The 27166-nt window shown below is 41.7% G+C and overlaps 1 protein-coding gene across 1 annotated transcript; it reads right to left on the reverse strand.

Annotated features, from left to right (window-relative positions):
• Positions 1 to 277: 277 nt before the first annotated feature.
• On the reverse strand, positions 278 to 19771 carry RBM45 (RNA binding motif protein 45). The gene is made up of 10 exons (XM_064162082.1): positions 19114 to 19771; positions 17479 to 17601; positions 17223 to 17349; positions 15640 to 15750; positions 15136 to 15315; positions 13919 to 14048; positions 12377 to 12473; positions 11883 to 12049; positions 9689 to 9885; positions 278 to 5528 (listed from the first exon to the last, which is right to left on the reverse strand). The coding sequence occupies exons 1-9, from the start codon at positions 19573 to 19575 to the stop codon at positions 9693 to 9695; spliced, it is 1590 nt and encodes a 529-aa protein (XP_064018152.1). The 5' UTR covers positions 19576 to 19771; the 3' UTR covers positions 278 to 5528; positions 9689 to 9692.
• Between the last annotated feature and the right edge of the window lie 7395 nt (positions 19772 to 27166).

Genomic DNA, 27166 nt, shown 5'->3' on the forward strand with positions numbered 1-27166 from the left:
GCAAAACTATGCAAAGCCTCTGGAACAGTAAGAAAAAACAGACGTGAAACTTGTGCAAACTAAAGCAGATAAATTTGTATTTCAAACTTTAGATGCTATAAAAAAAAGCAATAGTTTTAAAATTAATTCTCAGAAAAGATGCAAATTAAAACTAAGATTCAGTCTTCCCTAAATTACTTCTAAACTCATTACATCATTAATTATTTTCATTTTAGGTGTTTGAAATTGAAATACCTTGAAATAATTCCCTAGGAAAAAAAACAAACAACACCACCCCACAACACCACAACTTTTTTATTAAGAGATTACATATTGATCACCTTAGAGGCAGGGTAAGATTTTGAAAAGCAGTGTCAACTTTGAGTTGCAGCCTCCGCTTGCACATCCAGGAGACCAGTGACCTCTGCTGGAGCAGGGGGGATTGCCTCACTATGCTGAGGCTCCAGCATCACTAGTTTGTCCCTTTCCTATAATGAAAAGTGAACTCGGCAGCATTAACCCTCTTTTCATTTTTTTTTCTCCATTTTCTTTTGGAGATTTACCAGTACAACTGCAGCTCAAATCTGACACTCTGTGAAAACCTTGAGCAGAATCTTTGTCAAAACAGTAAGTGCATGTTTAACAGATAAAAGTCTAGAAAAATGTTACAGTGAAAACATGAAATGAGTATTTCATAGTTCTCCTGAACTGGAGCTGTGCACATAATTGCATGCTGTTTTTCACCTTCAACAACTTCCACTTATGTATCATTATTCCTTCTTCTGAATCTTACTTATTGTTACAGTAACTGAAAGAGTGGAGGCATGCTGTGGTTCAGGCCCGGCCAGCAGCTAAGCCCCACACCTGGTATTGCAGGCATTAGATGATACCTCTGTAGACAGAGCAGAAATGACATGACAGCATGCCCTGGGTCAGAAGAGGGATTATTAAGAGCAAGAAAGAGGAATGATGTGAAGGAAATCCAATGCACTGCACAGTGCAAACCTAGGCTCTGCCCCAACATGAGGTACATGAGTAGCAGTCTTTATCACCAAAGAAATAGTGTCTCAGGTAGGAGCCCCAAGGCCCAATGAGGGGAACTGATTGCAATCATTGACTCACAGATGACATTCAGAATGCAGAGCCCTCTCGAGAACAGCCTTTTTTCACTTCATGATTGAAAACACCCTAATGTAGACATTCAGGCAACAAAAGCAAACTAGTGCCACTCCAGCTATGCAAGCAAAAGGCTCCTCTGCTGACCAAGTGGTTATGACTCAATAAATGGATTTCTACTGGACATCATTTAGCCTAATTTATTAAATCAGTATAATCTCATTTGCCAAGGTACAAAAGCCCCATTTGGTGCCAACAGAAACTACATCTGACGAATGCAACTGAAATCCAAGTCACTTACAGAAGAGCACATTAAATTCTACTTATCAGCATTACAGCACTGATACTGCAAAACAACAGGCCAAAAAAGCCCTATACAGCTTTGGCCAATTCATTAACCAACAGGAAAAGCAATGTGACAGTTTTTTTCCAGTGAATTTGATGTTCATTCTCATAGCAGACAGAGCCAGAACAGCAGCAAACCACTTACTGGTACTGTTAATAAAACACAGAGTGATGAATACCACATCCAATCAAAAATGTTGGAGAACTTTAAAATAGCAAACTGTATCTACACAATCAGCTGGAAAAGACTAGTACATCAGTGCTTTTCAGAAACATACCGAACTCCCAGGAGAGCAATTATGATTTTGCTTTTAAGGCTCTTCTAAAAAAAATGCTACCAAAACACTACAAATAACTCTACCTGAGTCACCTAATAGACTGTTTCAACAGTGACCAAAAGGGAAAGATATCGTCTGCTTGCAGACTTGCTCCTTAGGGTATCTCAAAGTTTTAGTACTGAAAATACAGGCATTTCCTTCCCCTGAGTACCAGCCCAATTCTCTTCAGTTCAAAACCAGACTGAACAAGTAGGCAAGGGAACTCCATCACCTGCATACAGAGCACCTATTTTCCATGCCCAGGGCAGGGCAGTGGACCACTGTTCCCACAGACATGCAGCAATAGGAGGATTAAGAACAATTAAAGATGGCACTGTTCTGTCTACTGTGTGACATTACTTCAAGTAGTAAAGGCTAACTTTTAGCCCTTTGCATGTGTTGAATGCTCTCTCAAACACGATCCTTCTTTCCCATCTTGGATAGCCAAGCTCAGACATCAGTCACTTCATTCTGGAGCATGTACACTTACATGACCTAAACACACAGGCATCTACTTGTGGTGCCACATTAGACGAGGAATCTTGACATACAAGACACTCAGAAAGACCAATTCAAACATGTAAACAAGTAGGCTTCTTTTGTCTCTTGTCACTAAAGTGAGATTCTTAGCATTTCACCTCGCACTTAAATAACATACCCACCACTATCTGATACTTTGAAGTACTCTCTTGACCAAAGACAAATAAAGACAGTAGACATCTGCACATACACTGAAAAACATGCTTGCACTGGCACAGTGCCTTGCCTATTGTAACCTGTGGTTTAGCTTATTCCTGCCAGACAAATCCACCGCACCATACACGTTCAGCAGCATGTGTCAGACTGTGTGAGTATGGTACCACTGTCATGTTTGCAGAGCAAACTAATGCTTTCTGAAAACAGAGGAATCACTGCACATGCACTCTGTATAGTTAAGGCTGCAAGGGTGCTGCTTGATGGGTCTGAAGGTTTGGATCTATGGCAACCTGAATTATTGCCCTTGAACAAATACAGGAAAGTCCCAAACTATACTCAAAATTCATCATGTGGGCAAAGAGAAAACCAACCAAACAAGAACACCCACCCACACATGCAAAAACAACAACCAAAGAAAAAGAACCAACAAAACCAAATCGGGACTCTTCCAGAGGAACCCTAGAGAAATGACAGCCCTCCTCACAATCAATTTTTGGGCCAGAGTCAGAGACAGGATCCGATTCTCCAGTTTCAACCCCAAACCTGTTTTCCTTACTACATAATTTCTAATATTTACAACAAATTAAGCAAGAATTTTACAGCTTTTGCTTTAACCATGCAGCCCTGATTCAATTTCCTTCTTTGTGCTGAATGGAACTGCTGCTCTTGGGGAAAAAAGCTGCCGATGAGTCATCAAGGATCGCATGTAACACCTACAAAGCAGAACCAGGTTTTCTAGGCAACCTTTATTCTGCAACTTCTTCACATTTAAGCATTTAAATTCTAGCATTCTTTTAACATAATGTTTTGTGAGTCTTTCAATACAGCTTCTGTTACTTAAAATTTAAACTTCTGAACCAATTACAATGACAGTGCACATTCTCATTTCTCCTCTCTAATGCAAAAATGTTTTTAGCAATACTTTTTTACAAGAAAAAACTAGGCAAGGCTACATCTTCTATTAGAAACCACTATGAACATTAGAGAAACACTATTCTATTATTAATTTGATAGTAGGTGAAGTCGCACATTACAGATGCCTATTCTAAATTCATAATCTGTCACTATTTTGATACAGCTGACTAAAGCACCAAATGGTAAAGCTCTGAAGTTTTGACTAAGCGTTATCTTCCAGTTAAAATGATTGTATCATTCTCTGATCCATCCCCTTCTTGCCCTCCTCCCGTCGCAAACCCCAAATCAGGGGTATTGCTTTGCGTGTCTTTTGCTGTTGGAAAACAATGGAAAAACTTAAAGAGTTTTGCCTACAGTTCTCACCCACTTGCAACTCGAGGTATTTCCCAGTATCTTTGGGTTTCCTCCTTCTCTTTGAAAAAAAAACAGATGGAGAAAAGGAGGCATCTGCTGTAGGTAAAAACATGGCTTAGATTAGCGAAGAGCTGCAAACCAAAACCACTAATTATAAACTGCTTTGTCTTTCCACATGCACTACTAAGATTGGGAAAGTCAAAGGCTTGGAAGCATAAGAAAGGAGGCTGCAAGGAAGGTGCTCTTGGTAAGAAGTTGCATTCTTGAAGAGAATAAGAGGCTGGAGAAGCAGGTAAATATAGTGAAAGGAACTCAGTGAGCCACAATGACACAGCCTGCCCAGGGATGCTGGCCAGGCAGACCCAAGACTCAGGACTGAACAGCTGCACAGCACAAATCCAGCTTCCTGCCCAACCCTCCTGACAGCAGTGATCTCAGTGCTGGGAGGGAACCTACTGCTGCTGGCAGAGAGTGGAGAAAAGGAGTTAAACGTGCATGAAAATACATGTCTTGTTGGCTCTTTAAACTCCACTATTCAGATCAACCATAGGCTGTTTCCCCTGTGACCCAATCCCCATCATCACTGTAAATAGCTCTCCCATTACATTAAAATGGTATACACTGGCTGTGTCTACTCTGAAACCCAGTTCACTTTGGCCTGTCTGGTATCTAAGGGAATAAGACCTATGTTCTCGTTTCTTATTTTCCTGTGAACCAGGGATTTCTCAGAAGGAAATCTTTCTAAAGGTGTTAGAGCCAAAGGAAGTTAGAGGATCTGTCTCTCCCTACACCAGTGATCAAAGGACAAGAACACAAGACCATAGGGAAGCAGGATTTATCCAAGACCATGCTTGTCCTCCAGTGCATACAAGCAGAATTTATCAACTTTATCTGTATAAATGATTTTAATTACCAGGATATTTTCAATTCAACAAGTAGCATTCAGGTATACACAGAAAAGTATTTGGCATTTGAAAATCGTCTGTGTAAATACTTAGTCAAACTAGTTTCATGTACTCTTCATCAAAACTGAAATCCAAGTCATCTTGGTGAAATGCTAAATTGTCCAATTATGACTTAACATAATCATTGAGCAAGTTTCTAAGAATTAAAAAGCAACAAATAAAAGAAAAAAAAAAAAAAACTACCAACCCCTCACAACAGAACAAACAAAAATATCCCTAGATCCCATGTTTTCCCCACAGTTATAACCAAAGGACCTCGGGATAAGAAAAGACAGATATAAGCAGCTCTGGTAGCCTGGCCCAGAGTCAATGTCCTTTTCACTAAATAGCATACAGAGCAGAATAAACACTTGTGGCCCTAAACCATCAATTTCAGAACATACTTCAATCATTTTCTTGGCTATAGGTATTTTATTAAACCTAGCTTATCATTGTCAGGTTTGCTAGCAGGTTTTTTTTTCGTATGAACTTACTTTCTTACGTACTTCAGTCTTCCATGCAATTTGGATCACAGGAAACATCTTCCATTTTAACAGTTAAAATCTGAATTAGCATTAATTAACCAGCCAAGCCACTGCTAAGTTAAACACAAGAGAGGTATTTCTGCAGTACAAGATTATAGACTACTACACGGACAACTATCAATTTACAACTTTTAACGCCTAAGTGATTTTCAAAACTACATGCCTGTGCTTTCAGAACCAGAAAGTACCTTATAGAGACAATCAACTAATTGACAATTAAAAAAAAAAAAAAAGCTGTCAGTCTCCACAGGCACCATGTCTAGTCACGTTTTCAGTCAGTCAGTCAGTCAGCTGAGGGTCATGTCATTATTTAGTTTCTGTAGGAAAAAAAACACAAGTACAAAAATAGTATCAAAAAGCAACGCATCTATTTGAAAATATACTGTTACAATGGCATTTAAGCAAAGATTTCAATGCATTAGGAATAAGATTTCATTTTTATATCTGCTTCTCTAGCATATAAAGAAGTACCTCTCAGAGATACGTGAAAGTCAGCGAGTTTTCTATAGTATGCTGTTGATATAAAATACAGTTAACTTTTTGTTTTATTCTGAAGTACCTCTCAACTATGACATAATTCTTTAAAAAACAAACATTTTTGCATAGAAATAAATAAATACACATTAAACTTCAGGATTTTAATAAAGTTTCAACTAATAAAATAAATGTAAATCAAACCAGCAACGAAGGGCATTTTCCAGGAAAAGGATAATAAAAGATAACAACAACCACTAAGCATTTCATAACACAAAAAAAATATTTTTCAACTTAGAAACTAAACAATTACCTAAAATACAAAACATTTTCAGAAGGGGAAAAACACAATTAATGTATTGGCTGTGGGTTAAAGTCAATCAGCAATGGTTACTATGAGTCACAGAATCTCGCCTTAGATACCCATTTTCCATTTCTAATATGGTGCTAGTTAGAAACTGTTTTCTATACACCACTTGAAAGCTTCGTGAAAAGTGGGTTTTTTTCAGGGTTTGTTTTGGTTGTTTAGGAGTTTTCTTTGCTTGGTTTGGGGGGGAGGGTGTTCCTCATTTTCTTTTTTCCCTGTGTGGTGGTTTGGGGTTTTTTTGAGGGGCTTGTGCTGGTTTGTAAATAGAACTGCTAGGTTGCAATTAAGACTATTTGGAATCCCACAACACATTCTTCTGAAAGACATCCAACTACTTTTTTCCTTTTCTTTTTTTGAGTGATATAATTTACACAAGTGGCATCAGAAAATTGCGGTGAGGTTCTTACAAAGTACTCAGAGCAATGCAAAAACCTGAGCAGAGAGTACAAGATGGTCATCAGCACGAAAACAGCTTCTGCTTTAGCAGCTACCTAGAAGTAGGCACTGTAGTTTTCTTCTCAAGCCTCTATCAACTCAAAGCAAGATGGTTTGAAGTGATTATTTCAACCATTAACACTTACTTAACATAATGGCAGAACCTCACCCAAAAATAAAGCCCTTACATTAGAACTTAGAAGTCATTGGAGAAAATATTTTTTGTTTGCATTTTCATCATTTCTCTATTACTTTTAACTACTCATAAACATGTGCAATTTCATTGACTTGTAGGAGTTTCAGAACCAGCAGGATTCATTAGACTGGTTTAGAATAACATCGATCTATTCAAATTCTCCTGAGAAACAAAGTTTGCTGTAAAACAACAGATTGCTCTTATGACCAGAAGCTTACATTGCAAGAGCATTATCACTAGTATACCATTACCATAAAACGTTTTAAAGAAACAATTTTGTAAATTCTGTTTGTAAAAGTTTATTTACATACAAAAATTATCTGGAGAAGAATCTAAAATTCAAATTAAAACTACACTGAAATAATAAATAATCTATTTTATTTTCATTAAATTCTATTGAATTCACATATCTTATCACAGCTTTTCATCAGAGACCCTTGTATAGAAAGCACTATTGCAGAAATCCAGTGACCTTGATAGAGATAAAAGGCAAGCAGTACAAGATGACTTTAGAAAGGACTTTATTTTTGAGGCAACGATTTCCGTAAGTTAAAACTCACAGTAGTTTAGCTAAAAAGATTATTTCCTCCAGCTAAAGTTTAAAAAGAAAAGTTAATATTCTCCCATCTTACAAAAAAACAAAAAACAACCAAACAAAAAACGAGAAGAGTTGGTGCTATTTTGGAGGCAGAGAGAATTCCATCCCCTTTCACATGCACAATTTAAAGCTGGAACTACTGCAAAACCTGTCAGTCAGATCAATGCAGAGTCACAGAATCGTGAGCTTGATTTAAATGGGCAAGCCTTTTTAAAAAGCAGCAGGGATGCAATCTTTTTATGTACCATTTTGTCTGAATTTGTGAAACTGGCTGAATGACAAAAATAGAGCAAGCAATTTTGCCTGTCTGTCCTAAAAAGCGATAGATTCTAAGACAATCTGCTAAGAGACTCGGTATATGGAACCTGATGTACAGGATGTAAAGAGATGTAACAGTAAATTTAGAACTCTTTTCTACCTTTCTTCATTGCACAAGCACAGCAGATGAAAGGCTAACCAGAAGGGAAATACTCAGCAGTCATTTGCACCAGAATCACAAGTAATTTGTCCAAGACAGATTTAGGGTGCCTGTCTTAAAAAAGAAGAGTAAAACTAATACTCTTTATTATTTGACAATTTAGAGAAATGCAAGAATCCAGGAAAGGACAAAAAGTTCTGCTGTAATTTTGAATTATACAAAGTTTATTCTTCAACTATGCCTTTATTTCTCCAGTTTTCTAATTAGGTAAAATGGCACAACAGCAAATGTGTATGTCCTAGATATTAGTATTTTCAAACGCAATTCGAAATAAAAAGTTTAGCCTTCTGAATATCCCATTTTGTGACCAGTTGCACCTTTTGTCAGATGGAGATTTTAAAGAATCTCAAAAACCACTCTGGAAAAAACTTGTCTTTAAGTATGTGTGAATTAAAAAACACCACACACACAAAAGAAAACCCAAACATTTTTCTTGGGGCTTTTTTGACAATCGGAAGAGAACCTCCCAGGCCTTCTCACTCTCTTGTTTCTTTGTTTTTAACAAAGATAAAGTAAGGACAAATAATCTTTCTAATTTTGGATGCGTACTGTACCTATAGTCTTCTAGTAAAAAGTAGTCAAGACAGACCCGATATTACACTGCACTTTACATCTTAATTCTTCCTGTAGCAACCAAGAGGTTGGCCTTCTATTACTAGAAGTAAAAGTCACATTAAAAACAAAAAAGGTCTTTGTATACAAAGATAGGAGCACTGGTACACTTTACTTAAAATACATTCACCAGAGCTGCTGATTAAAAAGTCTTAAATGAGTTTTTGCTACTATTAAATGCATAAAAAGAATGCCAGAAATCCAGTTTTGTAAAACACAAGGTTTGTAATGAAGACTAAGGCCACCTTTAGTAAACACTCCTTATCAAAAGAACATGAAAGACCTTGATAAAAAGGAGAAGGCACAGTGTAGGTAAGATCTGTTTTGGTCTTTGCAACTCCTGAGTCACAAAGAGTGATACAAAGAGTGAATGAAGCTTAGAAGTGATGCAAAGAGAGACATAATTTCTTGTTATGTTTTCTGACTGAGATAAAGCAAAATTGCATGTTCTCTATAAAAATAATATGGCAAATAAAATTATTTGGAAACATCCATAATATCAGGGAGTCATTTTATAGAAAACAAGTCTTAGCCTTTCCTCCTCCAATTACACTTCTCATTTAGCAATAGTGCTCATGTGAAAAAAAAATAATTTTAATCAAATCACTGTTTTAAAAGAATAAGGGCATTTTGGTCCCATAAGTCTACAAAACCCTTTCTAGGCACTCAGTCAGTTTTCATAAGCCACAAGCTTCAACTAATAAATTATTTTTGGAATACACCTCAATCCCTTCGTAACAGACTCCCCAGTTATTTTTCTTCACTATCAGACATTCCACCTATACTTGATATCTGAGAATCCAGATGACCCAAATATCCCAAACCTTCAGTTTCACCAGGCAATCTTCCCTGTTCTTCCCATGTCCTTTTTATCAATTTATCCCTTCCCTCAAGGGCGGAACCCTGCCTTTTCATCCAACCCCATTGTGAGGGCACATGTATTTAATGAAAGACAGACACGCAGAAACTGATCTCAGGTCCATTATTTTATTTTTCATACTCTTTTCAATGTAACTGATACTCACATGTACATGAAGTGACTATTTCTGTGAACATCCAGACAGATGTTAAATCAACTAGTGCACATTGTGCAATAATTATAAAAATAGATGTTTTCTAAAGTAACATGTACATGTGCATATATAAGCATATGCACATCCTTACATACTTATATATACACATATACATCACAAATTAAACTTCGATACATTAGCTAAAAATAAAAGTTTATCATTATTCATACCTAGCTTAAAATAGGTAGTGTATTCTGAACCATCTGAACTTCAAGTTAAGTAATAGCTAAGACTGAGTACTCACCTGCTCAGTAGGTTCTCTGGCGTTTGTTAGATTCTTCCGTAGGTGAGTCTGCCAACCTTACTTTAAGCCTGACACCGTTCACAATCTTCCCGTGTAATGCAGTTATGGCATCACTGGCACTTGCTCTGTCCGCAAATTTTGCATAGCCCACATTTTTTCCAGCCACAATGTAAACTTTTATCAAGTGTCCAAAACGACTAGGTAGGAAAGAAAAGAAAAAGAAATAATTTACATGTTTTGTTGCAACATAGGTCTTATTATCCAATTGAAAGCATAGATGATTTGGCAGCTGCAAAAAATCTGTTCTCCTATGTATATGTTCCAGCACTGACTGGCTGGAGAGCAGCCCTGAGGAGAGGGACCTGGGGTGCTGGTAGATGAGAAGCTCATTATGAGCCAGCAGTGTGCACTTGCAGCCTGGAGGGCCAACCAGAGCCTGGGCTGCATCAGAAGTGTGGCCAGGAAATCGAGGGAGGCGATTCACGCCCTCTACTCCGCTCTGGTGAGACCCCACCTGGAGTACTGCATCCAGTTCTGGAGCCCCTATTAAAAGACAGATGTGGAGATGCTGAAGCGTATCCAGAGAAGGGCCACTGGGATGATCAGAGGGCTGGAGCACCTCTTCTATGAGGACAGACTGAAAGACTTGGGGCCCTTCAGTCTGGAGAAGAGAAATCTCTGAGGTGACCTTATCGTGGCCTTCCAGTATCTGAAGGGGGCCTACAAAAAAGCTGGGGAGCAAAGCTGGAGGTGGGGAGATTCAGACTGGAGGTGAGGAGGAAGTTGTTCAGCATGAGAGCAGTGAGAGTTTGGAATGGGTTGCCCAGGAAGGTGGTTGAGGCCCCATCCCTGGAGGTGTTTAAGGCCAGGCTGGATGAGGCTGTGGGCAGCCTGATCTAGGGTAGGGTGTCCCTGCCCATGGCAGGGGCATTGGAACTAGAGGATACTTGTGGTCCCTTCCAACCCTGACTAATTCTGTGATATGTTGCATTTTTTTTTACTGCTTTCTTCCGGAACTTCCATTTATCATATTCCATTCTCTACAGAATTTCAAGCAGGAATAGAAATAAACCCAAAAGTTCATAGGCCATGTTTTCTATGCAGTATTACAACAGAACAATTTAAGTAAGAGATAAACCACTTAATGAAAACATAAAGCTGATCAATACCTTAACACAGCACTCAAAAAAACCCACAAGAAACGCAACAGGAGAGAAAAAAAAAGAACATATACACAAACTAGATGATAATTTAAAGGCTAAACTTGCACCTCACTAAAAATTAAAATTGCTGACTATGGATTTATCATCGAAAAGTTCTCATTGCCATGACTGACAGTGTAAATGTAAAGCTCTATGGAAAACACCAGATTTCCAAGTGCTGAGGAGATTCCTACCCAGTCCCTTCAACATTTAAAACAAACAAAAAATCTTATAAAGTCTACTTTCATGCTGAAGGTATACACTTATCAAGACTAGGGTGCAGAGCTTTTGTGTCCTCCAGCATCTAATTAAGGAAATCTTGTGTTACAATAAAGTAGTTTTGAATTCCACACAAGTGCATAATGTCTCCTGTCCTGTCCTGAGGCTTTGAAGATATTTTCACTTTCCAAAGATTTATTGCAACTATCAGCTATTAGAAAAGGGAAATGCCTTTTGCTACCAGAGTATACTAAACGGAGGTAATATAAAATACTGGAGGAACAACTGAACTATGGATTTGTTTTAAAGATGGTAAAACTGATCTTTGCTTCTCAAAAAAAAAGTAGTGTGAAAGGATGGTTAAAACTGTGTCAACAAGATGCAAAGCACAGACACATCTCAGGACACAGAGGTTTACTCTGCTAAGTATTTGGATAAATGTCTGTAGCAACTTACATTCCTTACAGAAACATGTACAAGACAATGCCAAATAAATTAGGCTATAAGAACTGAAAGTACTACTTTTTTTTTTGTTAAAAAGTACTAAGAAACTAGACATTTTATTGCAGATTACGCTACTCAATCATAAAGTAGATGTACTGACACCTTAAAATTAATTCCACTATACATTTGTTTGAAAAGCCCACTGATCACTGTGCACTACCTTTTCTTGAAAGTTTTCATTATGACAATTGTATTTTCAACACTGGTCTTAAATATTTCATGGATTTATTTTTTGGTCAGAGAACACTTATTTGTAAATGAAGTCTTACCAGAACACATCCTCCAACACATTTACAGGTAAAGGGTGGGGATGAAAAAGTATGAAAAGCCTTTCCTTCACAGAAGTATCAGGTGGAACTTTTTTTTTGTGTGGTGGAAGTATGGCATCTGTTTGGGGCTGAAGTAACTGTGAGCCAGAAGTTCCTCCAAATGATTGCTGAAAAGGAGAAAAAAAGGCAAGTATAAATTACCTGATGGAAGGAAAACAAATAATTTTACCTTATTTACAATTTTCGTTCCATGGGACAGAGGCTACACTAGTGCTCATCTTCATTTGTTTACTTTGGTGATTTGGACAATAAATTCAAGCGAGTTCAGATATCTTTACAAGAAACAAAACCATAGAAACCAATCAGAGGTACATCTTAAAAATGCAGGATCTAAAATAGTTACAGAAGAAGTGAGCAGTGCTCTAAATTGACATATCTGAAGTTTCTTGTAGCAGTTCAGAAGAACACAAACAGTATCCACAACACTAACTTACAGGAGGTGTCCTATACTGCTGAACAATTGCATTTGTATTCCACAACACTGATGAGACTTGTGCTGTTACCAGTTGTGTTGCCATTTTTCTGACGACACTGCAAGCAGAAGTGATAATAAACTATTTTAAACAAAGAGCAAAGTTGCAGTAATTCATGAAAAAGAAGCTAAGTTTTAATGCACATATAAAAGTATCATTGGAGATCTGTAAACTCACACAGATAAAAATCAAGTCAAGCTTTCAATCCACTCAAAATTTCACGGGTTTCAATAAAGGGCACAGAGATTCAATTCAGAAGTCAGAATATTACTAAAAGAAGTTTACTTCCAGCTTTTTTTCTCCAGTATATTTGCTTTGCAAAAAAATGCAATTGCTTTTCTTATTCCACAACAGAAGAATCAGGGTTCACGTGTAGGACCCTGAGGTAGTAGGAATTACTGAAGAATGAAGGAAATTGTTTGCAAGAAGAAAGGTTGAAGTAAGTTTGGTGAATTTAAGTTTAGACCAGGGATGCACATCTGAAGTGAATCTCCCTATTGTCCCTCTTCACTGTTTTCATTCATATCCCAGAACAGATTTGAAAATGAACTACATGACTTTAGGATGAAACCAAGTCAAAATCTTCACTATGGGAGTGTCCCTAAGCCACTCCAACTTAGAATGGGCATTCAAATCACAGGAACAGATTAGATAGTCAAAAACCTGACGATGTCTGCATAGTGAGAATATCAGACCCTCAGTATACTACAGTTCTACTCTACATGTGGCTGCTAAATACTCAGAAAGCTACTATTCTGCAGCATTGCAAACACAAATAAGAGATCAAGCAGATAAATCCGGGTTTAATACAAAAACCTTATCAAAACCACATTCAAGCCTTATTACGCATTAGAGACATTTGGGAAATAGATTTGGCAAGGTTCCTTGTAGTGTGTCTTAAGAATATGTATTTTAGTCTTTTCTCTCTCAAAGACTAGTAAGTTTCAAATGGCTTTTTCTAAACCATAAAAAAAAAGCAAACAAATGAAAACACTAACTCCCAAAACACCTAGATTTCAGGAAATACTATCTTAGAATCAACGAGGTTGGAAGAGACCTCCAAGATCAGCCAGTCCAGCCTAGCACCCAGCCCTAGCCAGTCAACTAGACCATGGCACTAAACGCCTCATACAGCCTTCTCTTGAACACCTCCAGGGACGGTGACTCCACCACCTCCCGGGGCAGCCCATTCCAATGGCAAATCACTCTCTCTGGCAACAACTTCCTCCTCACATCCAGCCTATACTTCCCCCAGCACAACTTGAGACTGTGTCCTCTTATTCTATTGCTGGTTGCCTGGGAGAGGAGACCAACCCCCACCTGGCTCCAACCTCCTTTCAGGTAGTTGTAGACAGCAATGAGGTCACCCCTGAGCCTCCTAGTCCAGGCTAAACAACCCCAGCTTCCTCAGTACGAAACAAGATCACAGTGGCACTGCTGTTATGTCCTACGTCACAACACTTTTTTTAAAAAACAAAACTTTCTCTGTGTATTGGTACTTACTCTGAGCTATCACTCCCATCTTCTAGGAAAATGACAGTCAGTCGATTTCCAGGAGGATATTCAAACCCATGCAATTTGTACTTGGCATAAATGGCTGATGCAGCAGTACTGTACTGAATCACAGCATACCCTGCAAAACCAGCACACAGAGCATGAGTACAACATGGGTAAATCCTAAGAACAAACTACACTCCTATAAAGAATGTAAATCATGCATGATAAACCACTGTCAAGTCTTTTTACCACAGACTAATTAATAGCAACATCACTAGTTGAGGAAAGTAGAGGAAAACTTCAGTGGAATTAATGAGTGACAGAAAGGGGTAATTTCAAAAACTGGTAACAAAGCGACACAACTGAAATCATGTTTTCTTTCTTAACCCTCAGTTAGAAACAAGAACACAGGCAGACTACCATTTTAAAATGTTACTATCCCATCAACAGTGAACCACTTCTCAAGGTTTTGATTCTATCCTTCTTGAGATTCAATTATCTGAAAACAAAGGTATTTAAGGCTGTGCTATTTTGAGGCTAATTGGAATATTTTAATGAGAAGAAATAGACTATAGGCTGTGAAAAGAAAACAATGGTGATGTCTATTTCACTCATACGTTTGTTGAGACATATAAAAACAAGAACACAAACATAGGCAACAGAGAGCGTGTGTCTCTGTCAGAATCTGTGTTTCGCCCTGGGCTGCTTCTGTGTAACTAAGCCTTCTAATTCTAACCCCCTTGCTGATCCTCCCAACTCATCTTGCAGGTAAGGCATACTCTGGAATAAGGTAGAGGGGTGGAAAGAAGGTGGAAGGGTGGTTGGAAGCCCCTCCTAGGGATTCTGATTTCTGGCAGGGGTGTTGTGTTTATGTATTACTTTTAACTTGTATATTTCTGTATATAGCTATAAATATTGTAAACATCTGCTTGTATATTGTGCTAAGCTGTAAATATAAAGCTTCATTCCTTAATTTTCAACCAGCTGAGTCTAGTCTAGGTAGTTTTGTAACAGCAGGGGGTCAGGTAACTCCCAAACCATCACAAAGGCTATCCGTACATAGAGAACCAAGCATCAGTAATACCAGCAACCACTGATACATAAAATACCAATTCTTTCCAACTAGTGCATTGTATTTTGCAATTCAAATTAATTGACATATGATTATGAGGCATTACCTTCAAATGAAAGAAAATATGCAGTAATTTTGCATTTTTACTTACCACTATTGGTATGAGGATCTCGCTGAACATCACAATATTCTAGTCCTGGAACTAGATCAAAGAGCGCAAACAGCTGTTCTTGGATAAAGGGAAGCCGTGACACCACCGATAGACGTTTGGAGACTGGCTCTTGAACTCTGTTCTCATTTTTTTCAAAACTACAGAACTCTGGCTGCCCACCTCAAGAATCAACATAAAAATAATTTGAGTCATCACACTAACATGCCTTCCTTTCATATATATTTTTCATTCAACTTTATATACAAAAAGGCAGACTGTTTATTTCACCAATGCAGGTCATAAAATATTTTGTCAACTAATCTGAAAGGTAGCCATGAAAATTCAGAAGCATAACAACTGACTTGTTTCTACCTCCAGTGTCTAGTTTACTATTTAAGTGATAGCCTAAGCCTTTATTAGCTTTCCTTCTTCCAAACAGTTTTATTACTTTGTGGTTATACTCAAGACTACAAATAATTTTTAGTATAAAAATCTGTGACTTACAAAATGGAAATGTGTTTCCTCTTGGTTCTTGTCTTGTGTTATTACTGTAATAATCATGTTCCAAAGACTCAGATGACTTATTTTTAGGTTCAGCCAAAATGGCCCTGTAGCCTGAAAGAAACACACATACAGAATCCGCACAGCTCATTTAAATTATCTGACTAGACTCCAAGTGCCTTATTTAGAAACATTTACTCAGGAAACCCAGTAAGTGCTAGGTTAGGAAAAAAATTAACTTCTAACTATTGAAACTTGACATAATAATTGTATTAAAGTTAACACTTCCACATAGAACTGTTCCTAGTCGAAAGTGAAGAACAAAACAGAGCCTACTCACTGAGCAGTGGCATAGGTTGCCCTGAATGCTTATGCAGTCTCCATCCTTGAGAGAGTTTCCAAATAGGTCTGGACATGGTCCTGAGCAACCATGCCCAGGTGACCCTGCCTGAGCAGAGGGATTGAGCAAGATGACCTCCAGAGGTCCCTTCCAGCTTCAACTAGCCTGTCATACTTGGTGGGATTCAGAGACTCCAGAGGCAATCATCTGAACCTGCATACTGTAACAGCAGATTGTGTGCGTTTCCTGTATGCACTGGTGTTAAGTTTTGCTTTTACCTAAGGAATAGGTACTATTCTCAGGCTTGCATTTAATCTCCTAACAAAAAAGAAATAAGATTTAACTGCATAGTAATCTCAGATTCATATTCCTACACAAGAACTATCACATTACAATTTTTCTTATGATAAATATCATGTAGAATCATCACATATTGCTGCAGAAAACAAAACCAAACACACACAAGAACAAAAAAACACCACACCCACATATCAAGTTGTTTCATCTTTCTGATTAAGCAAACATCAAACAGAAGGTTGGACTAGAAAGCTGATGCTCAGTTTTCCCAAAAGCCTTTTTTCTCCTAGATGAGCAAGTTCCCTGCACCTTGCCACATTAAGTCACATTTCCTCCCCTGACCACCTTGGTGGCCTTCCATCAGACTCATTTAAATTCAACAACACCTTTGTGGTAGTAGGGCATAAATGACAAATGACTGGTCATAAAGCATACCAAGTCTCCCATTCTGCAACAGATTAATCATGACCTTAAATGAAAATAACAAAAAAAATATAACCTCCCAAACTTCAATTAGGATGAGTTTGCTCTTAAATAAATGTAATTGCGACAAAATTCCTATGGATTAGCAAGTATATTTTATATATACATTTATATGTGTGTATATATATATATACATTTAATATAAAGTATATTCAATTAAAAATGTGTATTCACAGGAGTACATTAAAATGAGGTTTTCCTGTGTGAAGCCTACACTACAGGTTAATAATAATGCATGAAAGGAAACTATCCATTTTCAAACTCTTTTCACTGATCTTATAGTTTGGCCCTGCAAAAAAGTCACAAAGTGACTATCTTGAATGAAAATCAACAATCCTATTTTTTATTTACAATGCATTCACATCATAAATAGTTTACCTGCAAACAAAACTGAAAATTAAAGGTATATTAATGATGATGTACATTTATTGTGAAAAACTTAAAAAGAATTCAGGCAAACTCTTACTTCGATCACACTCCTCAATTGCTCGAGCAGCTTGGGATGGTTTTAAATACCTCACATAGCCCAAACCTTTACTTTCTCCTGTAGTCTTGTTTTTAATAATGCTGCAATATTCAATGTCTCCATACATCTAGAACAATTAAAAAGCAAATTAATTTACAGTATTTGAAAATGCATTCAAGTTTTAAGCATTTAGCCCTTATGATAAATTAAGAAAAAGGGAACTTTAAACAACAATTAACAATCAGCAAATCGGTACCTTAAATTTCTCTCGCAGATCCTCCTCTGTATAGGATTTTGGTATCATAACAAAGATTCGTGTAAGCTCTTCATCTTCGAGATCTCTGTGACTTCCAGAAGCTCTTGACTGTGCAATAAACACCTATGAAATAATTGCACAGGTGTTAATCACTGGAGAAAGGGTCTAAAGTACCTATCAACAACCAAGAAAAAGTCTGATTTAACAAGTCTTTGTCTTTCAAATAGTTTAGCTTTCCTTACATGGGAAAAAAAGGCATCTCTGATCACAGATGTTATCTATGACGAAAGCCCTATAAATCTAACACAACCCAGTGTCCCAAACAGAATAGAAAACAGCAGGGATAATGAAGAATCACCAGGAATATTGAAGCCTGATTCAGCAGCACTGTCAAATGTCACAGGTGGCATGCGACGTAGCAAAACCCTGCACTACTGCAAGAGGCCTAGTACAGGAGTAGCAACAAAAACTAAGCAAATAAACAAACGACTCTACTAGCTTACTAAAACCTTGTTAATGCAGTTCACTGTTCAGCTGGGCCGAAGTCTGCAGGTCTACTGCTCTATGAAGCCTCAAAACTTATCACACCTGGAGCTATGTTTCATTATTTAAATAAATTTAATCTCGTGAGTGCACCCTAGAAGATAACAAAAAATATCCAAAAAACACAAACAAAAAATCCAATACAGCCAACTAAGAAAAACACAATATTCAACAAAAGCCTCTCATGCAAAAGCAGCCACTGATTTCACAGAGCTCTTAGTGCAAAGGAGTAAGGAAGACAATCCAGATCTTTTGCCTTCTAATGCAAGTTCTTCAAAAAACCGTTTTACTGACTTGATTGCATTTTTCACTCTCTGAAACAATTCAGATCTTCTCAGTACTTGAAGAACAGGAAACCAATTCCAGAAGCTAAATGCCACCAGCAAATTTCATAGATTCAAACAAAGACAACTCTTTTGAAAGAGAAGTACGCAAGCTGCAAAACCCAATCTAAAATACATTTGCAAACTTTTTATCCACGTTTATCTTGTTTGCAACCCTTAAAGTATACTGTCTTAGAATATCTCAGAGATTTCCTCAAGTTTAAAAAAAAAAAAAAATCCAAACCATTTGTTTTTAAAAAGCTGTTTTCCAGGCACCGCTTTTTCCCCCGGCCTGCTGCAGATTACTCCACGCGTGGAAACTTGGGACGAGGGCGGAACCAACAGCACCTTCTCTTGAAAAGCACCGCCAAGCGCTCAAGTCCCGTAGCAGAAATGCTCTTAGGTCTGACCCAAAAGGGTGACCGCACGAGCAGTACGTGCGGAGACAAAGCCAGTAGCAGGGTGGCTGAGGCTCGCTGGCGACGGCCAAACGCGGCAGACAGATATCGGCGTATGCTCCGTGGCCGCTCCTGGCAGACCTCCGCTCTGGCCGCCAACACACCTCCTCCCACTGAGAGGCCTCCCGCTGCCCCTCGCCCGGGCCAGCACTACCCTCAAGCGTCAAGCCTCTAGCGGAGCGCCCGAGGCCAGCCGTCCTACGCACCAGCCATGCTGGGAAGGGCAGGGGGTGCACCCCGCCAGGCCCCGATCACTCGCTCTCCGCCCCGCTTCCCGACAGAAAGGGGGCGACGCGGCCCAGCGACCGTACCTTGATGGGCTTGGTGTCCGGGACTAGGCTGCGGCCATGCATCTCCTCCATTGCTCGGCAGGCCTGCGAGCTGCGGGCGAACTTGATGAAGGCGATGCCGCGGGACTCGTTGGTGCGCTTGTCCCGCAGGAGCCATATGTTCTGAATGTCCCCAAAGGGGGTGAAACGCTCCCGGATCACCGCCTCTCCGGTGTCCTTGCCCAGCACCACGAAGATACGGCTGTTGGGTGGCTCATCCAGGCACTCCGCCGAGAGGCGGAACCCGCTGCTTTCTTCCATGGCGCGGCCGCTGGACTCTCCCGCCGCCGAGGTTCTCTGGCTTTTCTCAAGGGCCGACGGAGAATTCCCACTGTCTTCCTTCCGCCGGGGCGACAACATGCCCTCCGCCTCGCCCGAAAACCCGCACCCAGTGAGGGCCGCGGCCTGGCCTGCGGCGGGCGGGGCCTCCCGGCCTGCGAACATGGGAACAGCGAGCCCTTTAGGCGGGCTGTGCGGCGCGGTCTGCTCGCCGGGGGTGCGGCCGCACGGCTGGCGCGCTTCCGGGCTCGGATCCGGCACTGCCCGGGCGGCAAGGGCTGAGCGAAAACGGACCGAAGAGCTGCGGCCGCGGGCAGGCCAGCGCCGCTCCGTTTCCGGGCTCACTCCTCCCCTCTGGCAGCGCCCGCCGGGGGCAGTGTTTTGCAGCCATCAAACGCTTGTAGGTCAGCAAGGTCAGCCCCCTGCAGCAGGGAATGTTTCCACGACCTCTCTGGGCAGCCTGTGCCAGCGCTCCGTCACTATCACTGTATTAAAGAAAGTGTTTCTTATGCCCTTTGTCTCTGGTGTTGTTACTGGCCAGCACTGAGATGAGTCTGGATCAATTTTCTTCATTCCACCCCTTCAGCTATTTACACACGTACACACTGATGAGATTTCTCTTCTCTGCGCTGTAACAGCCCTAGCTTCCTCTGAGCATCTCCAAGGAGAGATGTCCCAGTCTCTTTGTGATCTTTGTGGCCATTCACTGAACTCTCTGCTATGTCCATGTCTCTCGCACTCTAGAGAGCCCAGGAGGGGACACGATACTCCAGATGTGGCATCACCAGACCAAAGTTGAGGGGAACGGTCAGCCCCCTTATCCTGCTGGTGACAATGTCCCCTAGTGTAGCCCAGGATACCAGTAAACTTCTTTGCCACAAAGGCACATTGCTGGCTCGTTTTTATCTTAGCATCCACTCTCCAAGTCCTTTTCTGCAAAGCTGCTTTCATCCCGTCACCCCTCAGGCAAGTCCCGGTGCATAGGGCTGTTCTTTGCCAAGTGCAGGACTCTGCAGTTTCCCTTCTTGATGCTCCTGTCAGACCATTCTCCACCCTGTCAGGTCCATCTGGATGGCAGCATAAACTTCTGATGTATCAACCACTCCTCCCAGTTTTGTATCCTGTGTCAGTATTTCCCTAACATACTCATTTGTGCTGCATTCCTTTTTAAAGGGCCTCCTTCAGCCAGAGAGTCACTACACTACTCCTTTGTAACAGCAGTGCCTGAAGAAGTTCTTCCATGAAGAAATGGTTTTCAATGCCTTTGCTGATATAGGCAATAACAGGGCTTAACATGCATCTTGTGAACTCTACAGATACAGAGGCCCAGGGAACTAAATGTATTTCACTGGAAACACACAAAAATATCCAGGTAAAATAATTATCTGAGGGAAAATTAGCACACATACAATAAAATGTGAATCACAGAATCATAGAATGATAGACTCATATAATGGTTTAGGTTGGAAGGGACCTCAAAGATCATCTAGTTCCAACCCTCCCGCTATAGGCAGGGACACCTCCCACTAGAACAGGTCACTCAAGGCCTCATCCAACCTGGCCTTGAACATTTCCACGGAAGGAGCATCCATGGCCTCCCTGGGCAACTTGATCAAGTGTTTCACTACTCTCACTGTGAAGAACTTCTTCCTAACATCTAGTTTAAATCTCCCCTCTTCCAGTTTAAACCCATTACTCCACATCCTGTCATTACAAGACCTTGTAAATAGTCCCTGCCCAGATACTGGCCCCCTTCAGATACTGGAAGGCTACTGTAAGGTCTCCTGGAAGCCTTCCCTTCTCCAGGCTGAAGAGACCCAACTTATAGCCTGTCCTCATAGCAAAAGTGCTCTAGCCCTCTGATCGTCTTTGTGGCCTTCCAAGTGTAAAGAGTTACCCTCCTGGGAGTGGTCTGAACCTGACCCCAAGTGTAGTGTTTAGACCACTTCCTGTCTAGACCCCGTATTAAAACAGAGGAACATCTCTCTCCACCTCCCTCTCTCCCTCCCTCTTTCTCTCCCTCTCTTCCTCTCTCTCCCTCTCTTTTTTTCTCTTTCTCTCTCCCTTCCTTCCTTCTTTCCTTCCTTCCTTCCTTTCTTTCTTTCTTTCTTTCTTTTCTTTCTTTCTTTCTTTCTTTCTTTCTTTCTTTCTTTCTTTCTTTCTTTCTTTCTTTCTTTCTTTCTTTCTTTCTTTCTTTCTTTCTTTCTTTCTTTCTTTTTCTTTCTTTCTCTCTCTCTTTCTCTCTTTCTTTCTCTCTTTCTTTCTCTCTTTCTCCCTCTCTCCCAATCATCCCCCTTTATATACTTGATTTTGAAAACCAAACTGGCCAATAGGCACTAGCACCATTGTTCTGGCCAATGAATTCAAAGCTTCTTGCCTCCTTTGACCACTCACGCACGTTGAGGGCAGCACAAAACACCTGACACATGGTGCTAAGCCCCCTAACCCTCAAAGCTTTGCTCATCTGACTCAATTTCTTGGGGATTCCCCACAACAGAAAGAAGAGAGCAAGGGTTAAACCGGCCTGGCAGGATTTATGCCCTACCAGGACAGTGTTTTATCCCTTTTTATCTCTCTACATCTAATTCCTTTCTTTTCAAAATAGGGAGAGGGGAAGGCATCCTATTATTGTATTGTTGTGTTAGGTATCTGGGCTCCAGGATCCTAAATCAGACCAATACACCAGGTCAGAAGGGGGGTGTGTGTGTATATATGTGTATATATATATGTATTTGTGTACATTTTTTTTTTCTAGAACCTTGTAGTATCAATATGCACCTTTTAATTTCTGTTTCTTGGAAATGTGTTCAGAATTGTTTTGCTAGTTACTGCCTTCTACTGGCATCATAGTGTGCTGCACTTGTTTTGCTCAGAACCCTTGACTAAATGTTGTCATCTACTGGTAAGCTGTGAGTTGTCTTGTACTGAAGGAATTGAAGGGGGGAAAAAAGAGGGTGTATCACCTTTGGAAGGAGGGGAAGGCTCTCCTGACGTGTTTAAGGAGGTAGCCAGATTTTGTAGGAGAAAAATTAGAGAGGCTAAGGCCCAGTTAGAACTTAGGCTGGCCACCTCTGTGAAGGATAATAAAAAGCACTTTTATAAATTTATAAATTCTAAAAAGGGCAAGAAGAGCCTCCACTCCTTACTGGACCAGGAGGGGAACATTACAACTGATGACGAAGAAAAGGCTGAGGTCCTGAATGCCTTCTTCGCCTCAATTTTCAACAGTAAGAAGGGAGGAGTTCAGGGCAAGTGGCCTCTTGAATTGGGGGATGGGGTCAGGGAGCGGTGTGTTCCCCTGGAAATTCATGAGGAATTAGTTCAGGACCTGCTGAGCCATCTGGACACCCACAAGTCCATGGGACCAGATGGGATCCATCCCAGGGTGCTGAGAGAGCTGGCAGCTGAGCTGGCCAAGCCACTCTCCATCATTTTCCAGCAGTCCTGGCTCACCGGAGAGGTCCCAGGAGACTGGAAAATGGCCAACATGGTCCCCATCCACAAGAAGGGTCAGATGGAGGAACCTGGGAACTACAGACCTGTCAGCCTGACCTCAGTGCCAGGGAAACTGATGGAGCAGGTTATCTTGGGGACAGTAACTGCGCACCTGAGGGATGACAAAGGGCTCAGGTTCAGCCAGCATGGATTTAGGAAGGGCAGATCCTGCCTCTCCAACCTGATCTCCTTCTATGATCAGGTGACCCGCTTGGTGGATGTGGGGAGGCCTGTGGATGTGGTCTATCTGGACTTCAGCAAGGCCTTTGGCACTGTCCCCCACAGCAAACTGCTGACTAAGCTGTCAGCCCATGGCTTGGATGGCAACACTCTGTGCTGGGTTAGGAACTGGCTGGAGGGCCGGACCCAGAGAGTGGTGGTGAATGGTGCCACATCCAGCTGGCAGCTGTCACTAGTGGTGTCCCTCAGGGATCTGTGCTGGGCCCCATCCTCTTTAACATCTTCACAGATGATCTGGATGAGGGCATGGAGTCAGTCATCAGCAAGTTTGCAGATGACACCAAGCTGGGAGCAGATGTGGCTGGGTTGGAGGGCAGAAAGGCTCTGCAGCGGGACCTTGATCACTTGGACAGATGGGCAGAGTCCAAGGGGGTGGCGTTCAATAGCTCCAAGTGCAAGGTACTGCACTTTGGCCACAACAACCCCATGCAGAGATACAGGCTGGGGTCAGAGTGGCTGAGAGCAGCCAAATAGAGAGGGATCTGGGGGTGCTGATTGATACCCACCTGAACATGAGCCAGCAGTGTGCCCAGGTGGCCAGGAGAGCCAATGGCATCCTGGCCTGCATCAGGAATGGTGTGGCCAGCAGGAGCAGGGAGGTCATTCTGCCCCTGTACTCTGCACTGGTTAGACCACTCCTTGAGTACTGTGTTCAGTTCTGGGCCTCCCAGTTTAGGAGGGACATTGAGATGCTTGAGCGTGTCCAGAGAAGGGCGACAAGGCTGGTGAGAGGCCTTGAGCACAGCCCTACGAGGAGAGGCTGAGGGAGCTGGGATTGGTTAGCCTGGAGAGGAAGAGGCTCAGGGGTGACCTTATTGCTGTCTACAACTACCTGAGGGGTGGTTGTGGCCAGGAGGAGGTTGCTCTCTTCTCTCAGGTGGCCAGTGCCAGAACGAGAGGACACAGCCTCAAGCCACGCCAGGGGAGATTTAGGCTGGAGGTGAGGAGAAAGTTCTTCACTGAGAGAGTCATTGGACACTGGAATGGGCTGCCCAGGGAGGTGGTGGAGTCGCCGTCCCTGGAGCTGTTCAAGGCAAGGTTGGACGTGGCACTTGGTGCCATGGTCTAGCCTTGAGCTCTGTGGTAAAAGGTTGGACTTGATGATCTGTGAGGTCTCTTCCAATCCTGATAATACTGTGATAATACTGTGAAGATGCTATGTCCTAACAAACAACACTGGAAGATGAACATTATTTATATTGTTACAGGTTGCATATTCAACCGTATCTCTGTAAACAAGAAAATTCTTCTAAGTGTTAGGACTGACAGCTAAGTGATTTTTTTCCTTTGGAAAAAAAAGATCCTCAGCATTATCATCTGTGAAGGAAAGTACCATGGGTAGTTGTGCTGATTTGAGGCTAACTGGAATATTTTAATGAGAGAAATTAGATTATAGGCTGTAAAAAGAAAACAGTGGTGTTATCTACTTCATTCATAGGTTTGCTGAGATGTATAAAAACAAGGACACAAACTTAGGTAAGACAATCTGTTGGTGTCTGTGTTGTGATGTATTATTTGTTTCTCTGTTTACACAGATATAATGGATTTACACATACATCAGCTAGGCAAAATTTCCTATGTCATTGCAGAAGGGAGCATTAGTACAAAACTAATTCACTATAGTGTCTATTTCCAAGTGCTCATTTTATTGTCATTGTTCCAATGCTTACCTACCAAGGGCCTTAACAGATTGTCTTACTGTGCTCCATAGAGCTGAACTGCTGCTTGTAAGGGAGTAAGCAAAAGTCGGGTAAAGATTTCTGTGACACAGCTGGATTAGTATCTGCTTTTTTTCTTTTTGTACTGTAGCTGTAAGATACTTCCCCATTTCAGTTTAATAATAGAAACACACTCTCCCTAAGAAATACATTGACATTTGTATGACTATTGCAAGGCATCTCTGTATGTTTGTATGCGTGGAGATCAGGTGAGACTGGCTGAAATCTGCCTTGCTGTCTGAGTTAGCAATTAGGAATCCGCACAAGGTGCATCACGTGTACAATGCATCACATACAAGCTGCCTGTACCTCACTGCAGTACATATTTACATCTCCAAAGGCAGCACAGTCACTTGGTGCCAAACAAAACCCATTTGTCATTTTGGACTTCCCAAGATAGGCTGCAACTCCATCTGCATCTCAGCATACAGCACACTTGTTTTGCTCAACCTGCAAGCGGAGGTATAGTTGGATGTGTGTCAAAACACAGACATACCCAAGTGTTCTCTCAACACCCACTGATACACACCAGAGCAGGTTTCTGAAGCACATTTTATCATGACCACATCAGAAGCCTGCACATTACAGAATGTCCAGTTCTGGGCCCCCCAGTTTAGAAGGGACATCGAGATGCTTGAGAGTGTCCAGAGAAGGGCGACAAGGCTGGTGAGAGGCCTTGAGCACAAGCCCTACGAGGAGAGGCTGAGGGAGCTGGGATTGTTTAGCCTGGAGAAGAGGAGGCTCAGGGGAGACCTTATTGCTGTCTACAACTACCTAAGGGGTGGTTGTGGCCAGGAGGAGGTCGCTCTCTTCTCTCAGGTGGCCAGCACCAGAACAAGAGGACACAGCCTCAGGCTGCGCCAGGGGAGATTTAGGCTGGAGGTGAGGAGAAAGTGCTTCACTGAGAGAGTCATTGGACACTGGAATGGGCTGCCTGGGGAGGTGGTGGAGTCGCCGTCCCTGGAGCTGTTCAAGGCAGGATTGGACGTGGCACTTGGTGCCATGGTCTAGCCTTGAGCTCTGTGGTAAAAGGTTGGACTTGATGATCTGTGAGGTCTCTTCCAACCCTGATAATACTGTGATACTGTGATACTGTGAATAGACAAGCCACTGTGATCATCTTTGTTACATTCTATCTTTGAAAGAGAAGATGATAATTTTTACAGATTTGGGGCTGCAGAGCTCTTTACCATTATGGTGCTGCAGTAAATTGTTCACTGTGTGAACAGTGCAATGGTTACAACTGTGTTTTTAGTTCCTTTCGTATTGACTCTACAATTGAGAGACTGTCAATATGTGGAGTTTTGGTGTAATAAAAGCCCACAGAAAATCCCAGCAAATACACTAAAGAGGCCACAAGACTGCTTGAAGAAATACTAATGGAGGACCTTGTTTGTAGCAAAGCTTACAGAAATACTAAATTGTTTACATGCAGAACTGCTACACAGTAACCGTTTTGTAGCAAACACTGGCATGAGTGCTTAGATCAAACCTTACTGTATTGAGATGGTTAATATTTACAGTTATTTCACTTGTATACAGATGGCCAAGGCCTTTGCTTGAGAGGCCAGGGTATACATCTGCCACTCCAGCAGCTCATGAGATTTGTGTAAGGGGAGTGTTTGTGCATGTGTTGCAAAAACACAAACGCCATGGAAAAAAGGAGCAGAGATTAGGGTCTCTGGGCAAGTGAGCGTTTTTCGAAGGAAGTAAGTGTCGTGAGCTCCAGCAGCTGAGGTCGGTTCATTGGCAGCAGAAACACCAGCACCAGTGTAGAGGTGTACGCTCCCACAGCATGGATGCCGTGGGGAGAGGTGGCACCCCGCCTATGTCCTCCCGAGAGCGAGTCCTCTACTAAGGACGTGTCAGTCGCGGCGTGAGCTGGAAGTCTCTGCCCCTTGTCGCACGTGAAATCCCTTCGTGTCAGCGGCTGGCTGCCAGAAAGCATTCATGCTTCAGTCGGCCTTGACCTTACCAACCCACGCGCCTGCGATTTCACATCCGAGATATCTGTATGGGAAGAGCTCAGCTGCTTTATGGGTGCGAGCAGCTCGGGGACGATCCTGTATAGCGTGTCCTCTGACGTCCCGATTTGCGTCCCCGCGACCAGCACTGGAGCTTGCCCCGCAGCCCACAAGCCGCAGGTTATACAGCCGGGCATCCCTTGGCGAGCCAGCAGTGGCCAAGGCTTGGTGCAGCAGCTGGGAGCGAACCCTTCACACTGCCACAGCAGCCCGGAGCCTGGCACACCGTCCCCCAAACGATGCGAGTTCCTAGCGAGGCGTCGCCCTCCGCCCTCGGCT

This window comes from Pogoniulus pusillus, chromosome 2 (genome assembly GCF_015220805.1).
Source record: "Pogoniulus pusillus isolate bPogPus1 chromosome 2, bPogPus1.pri, whole genome shotgun sequence".
NCBI classification, from domain to species: Eukaryota; Metazoa; Chordata; class Aves; order Piciformes; family Lybiidae; genus Pogoniulus; species Pogoniulus pusillus.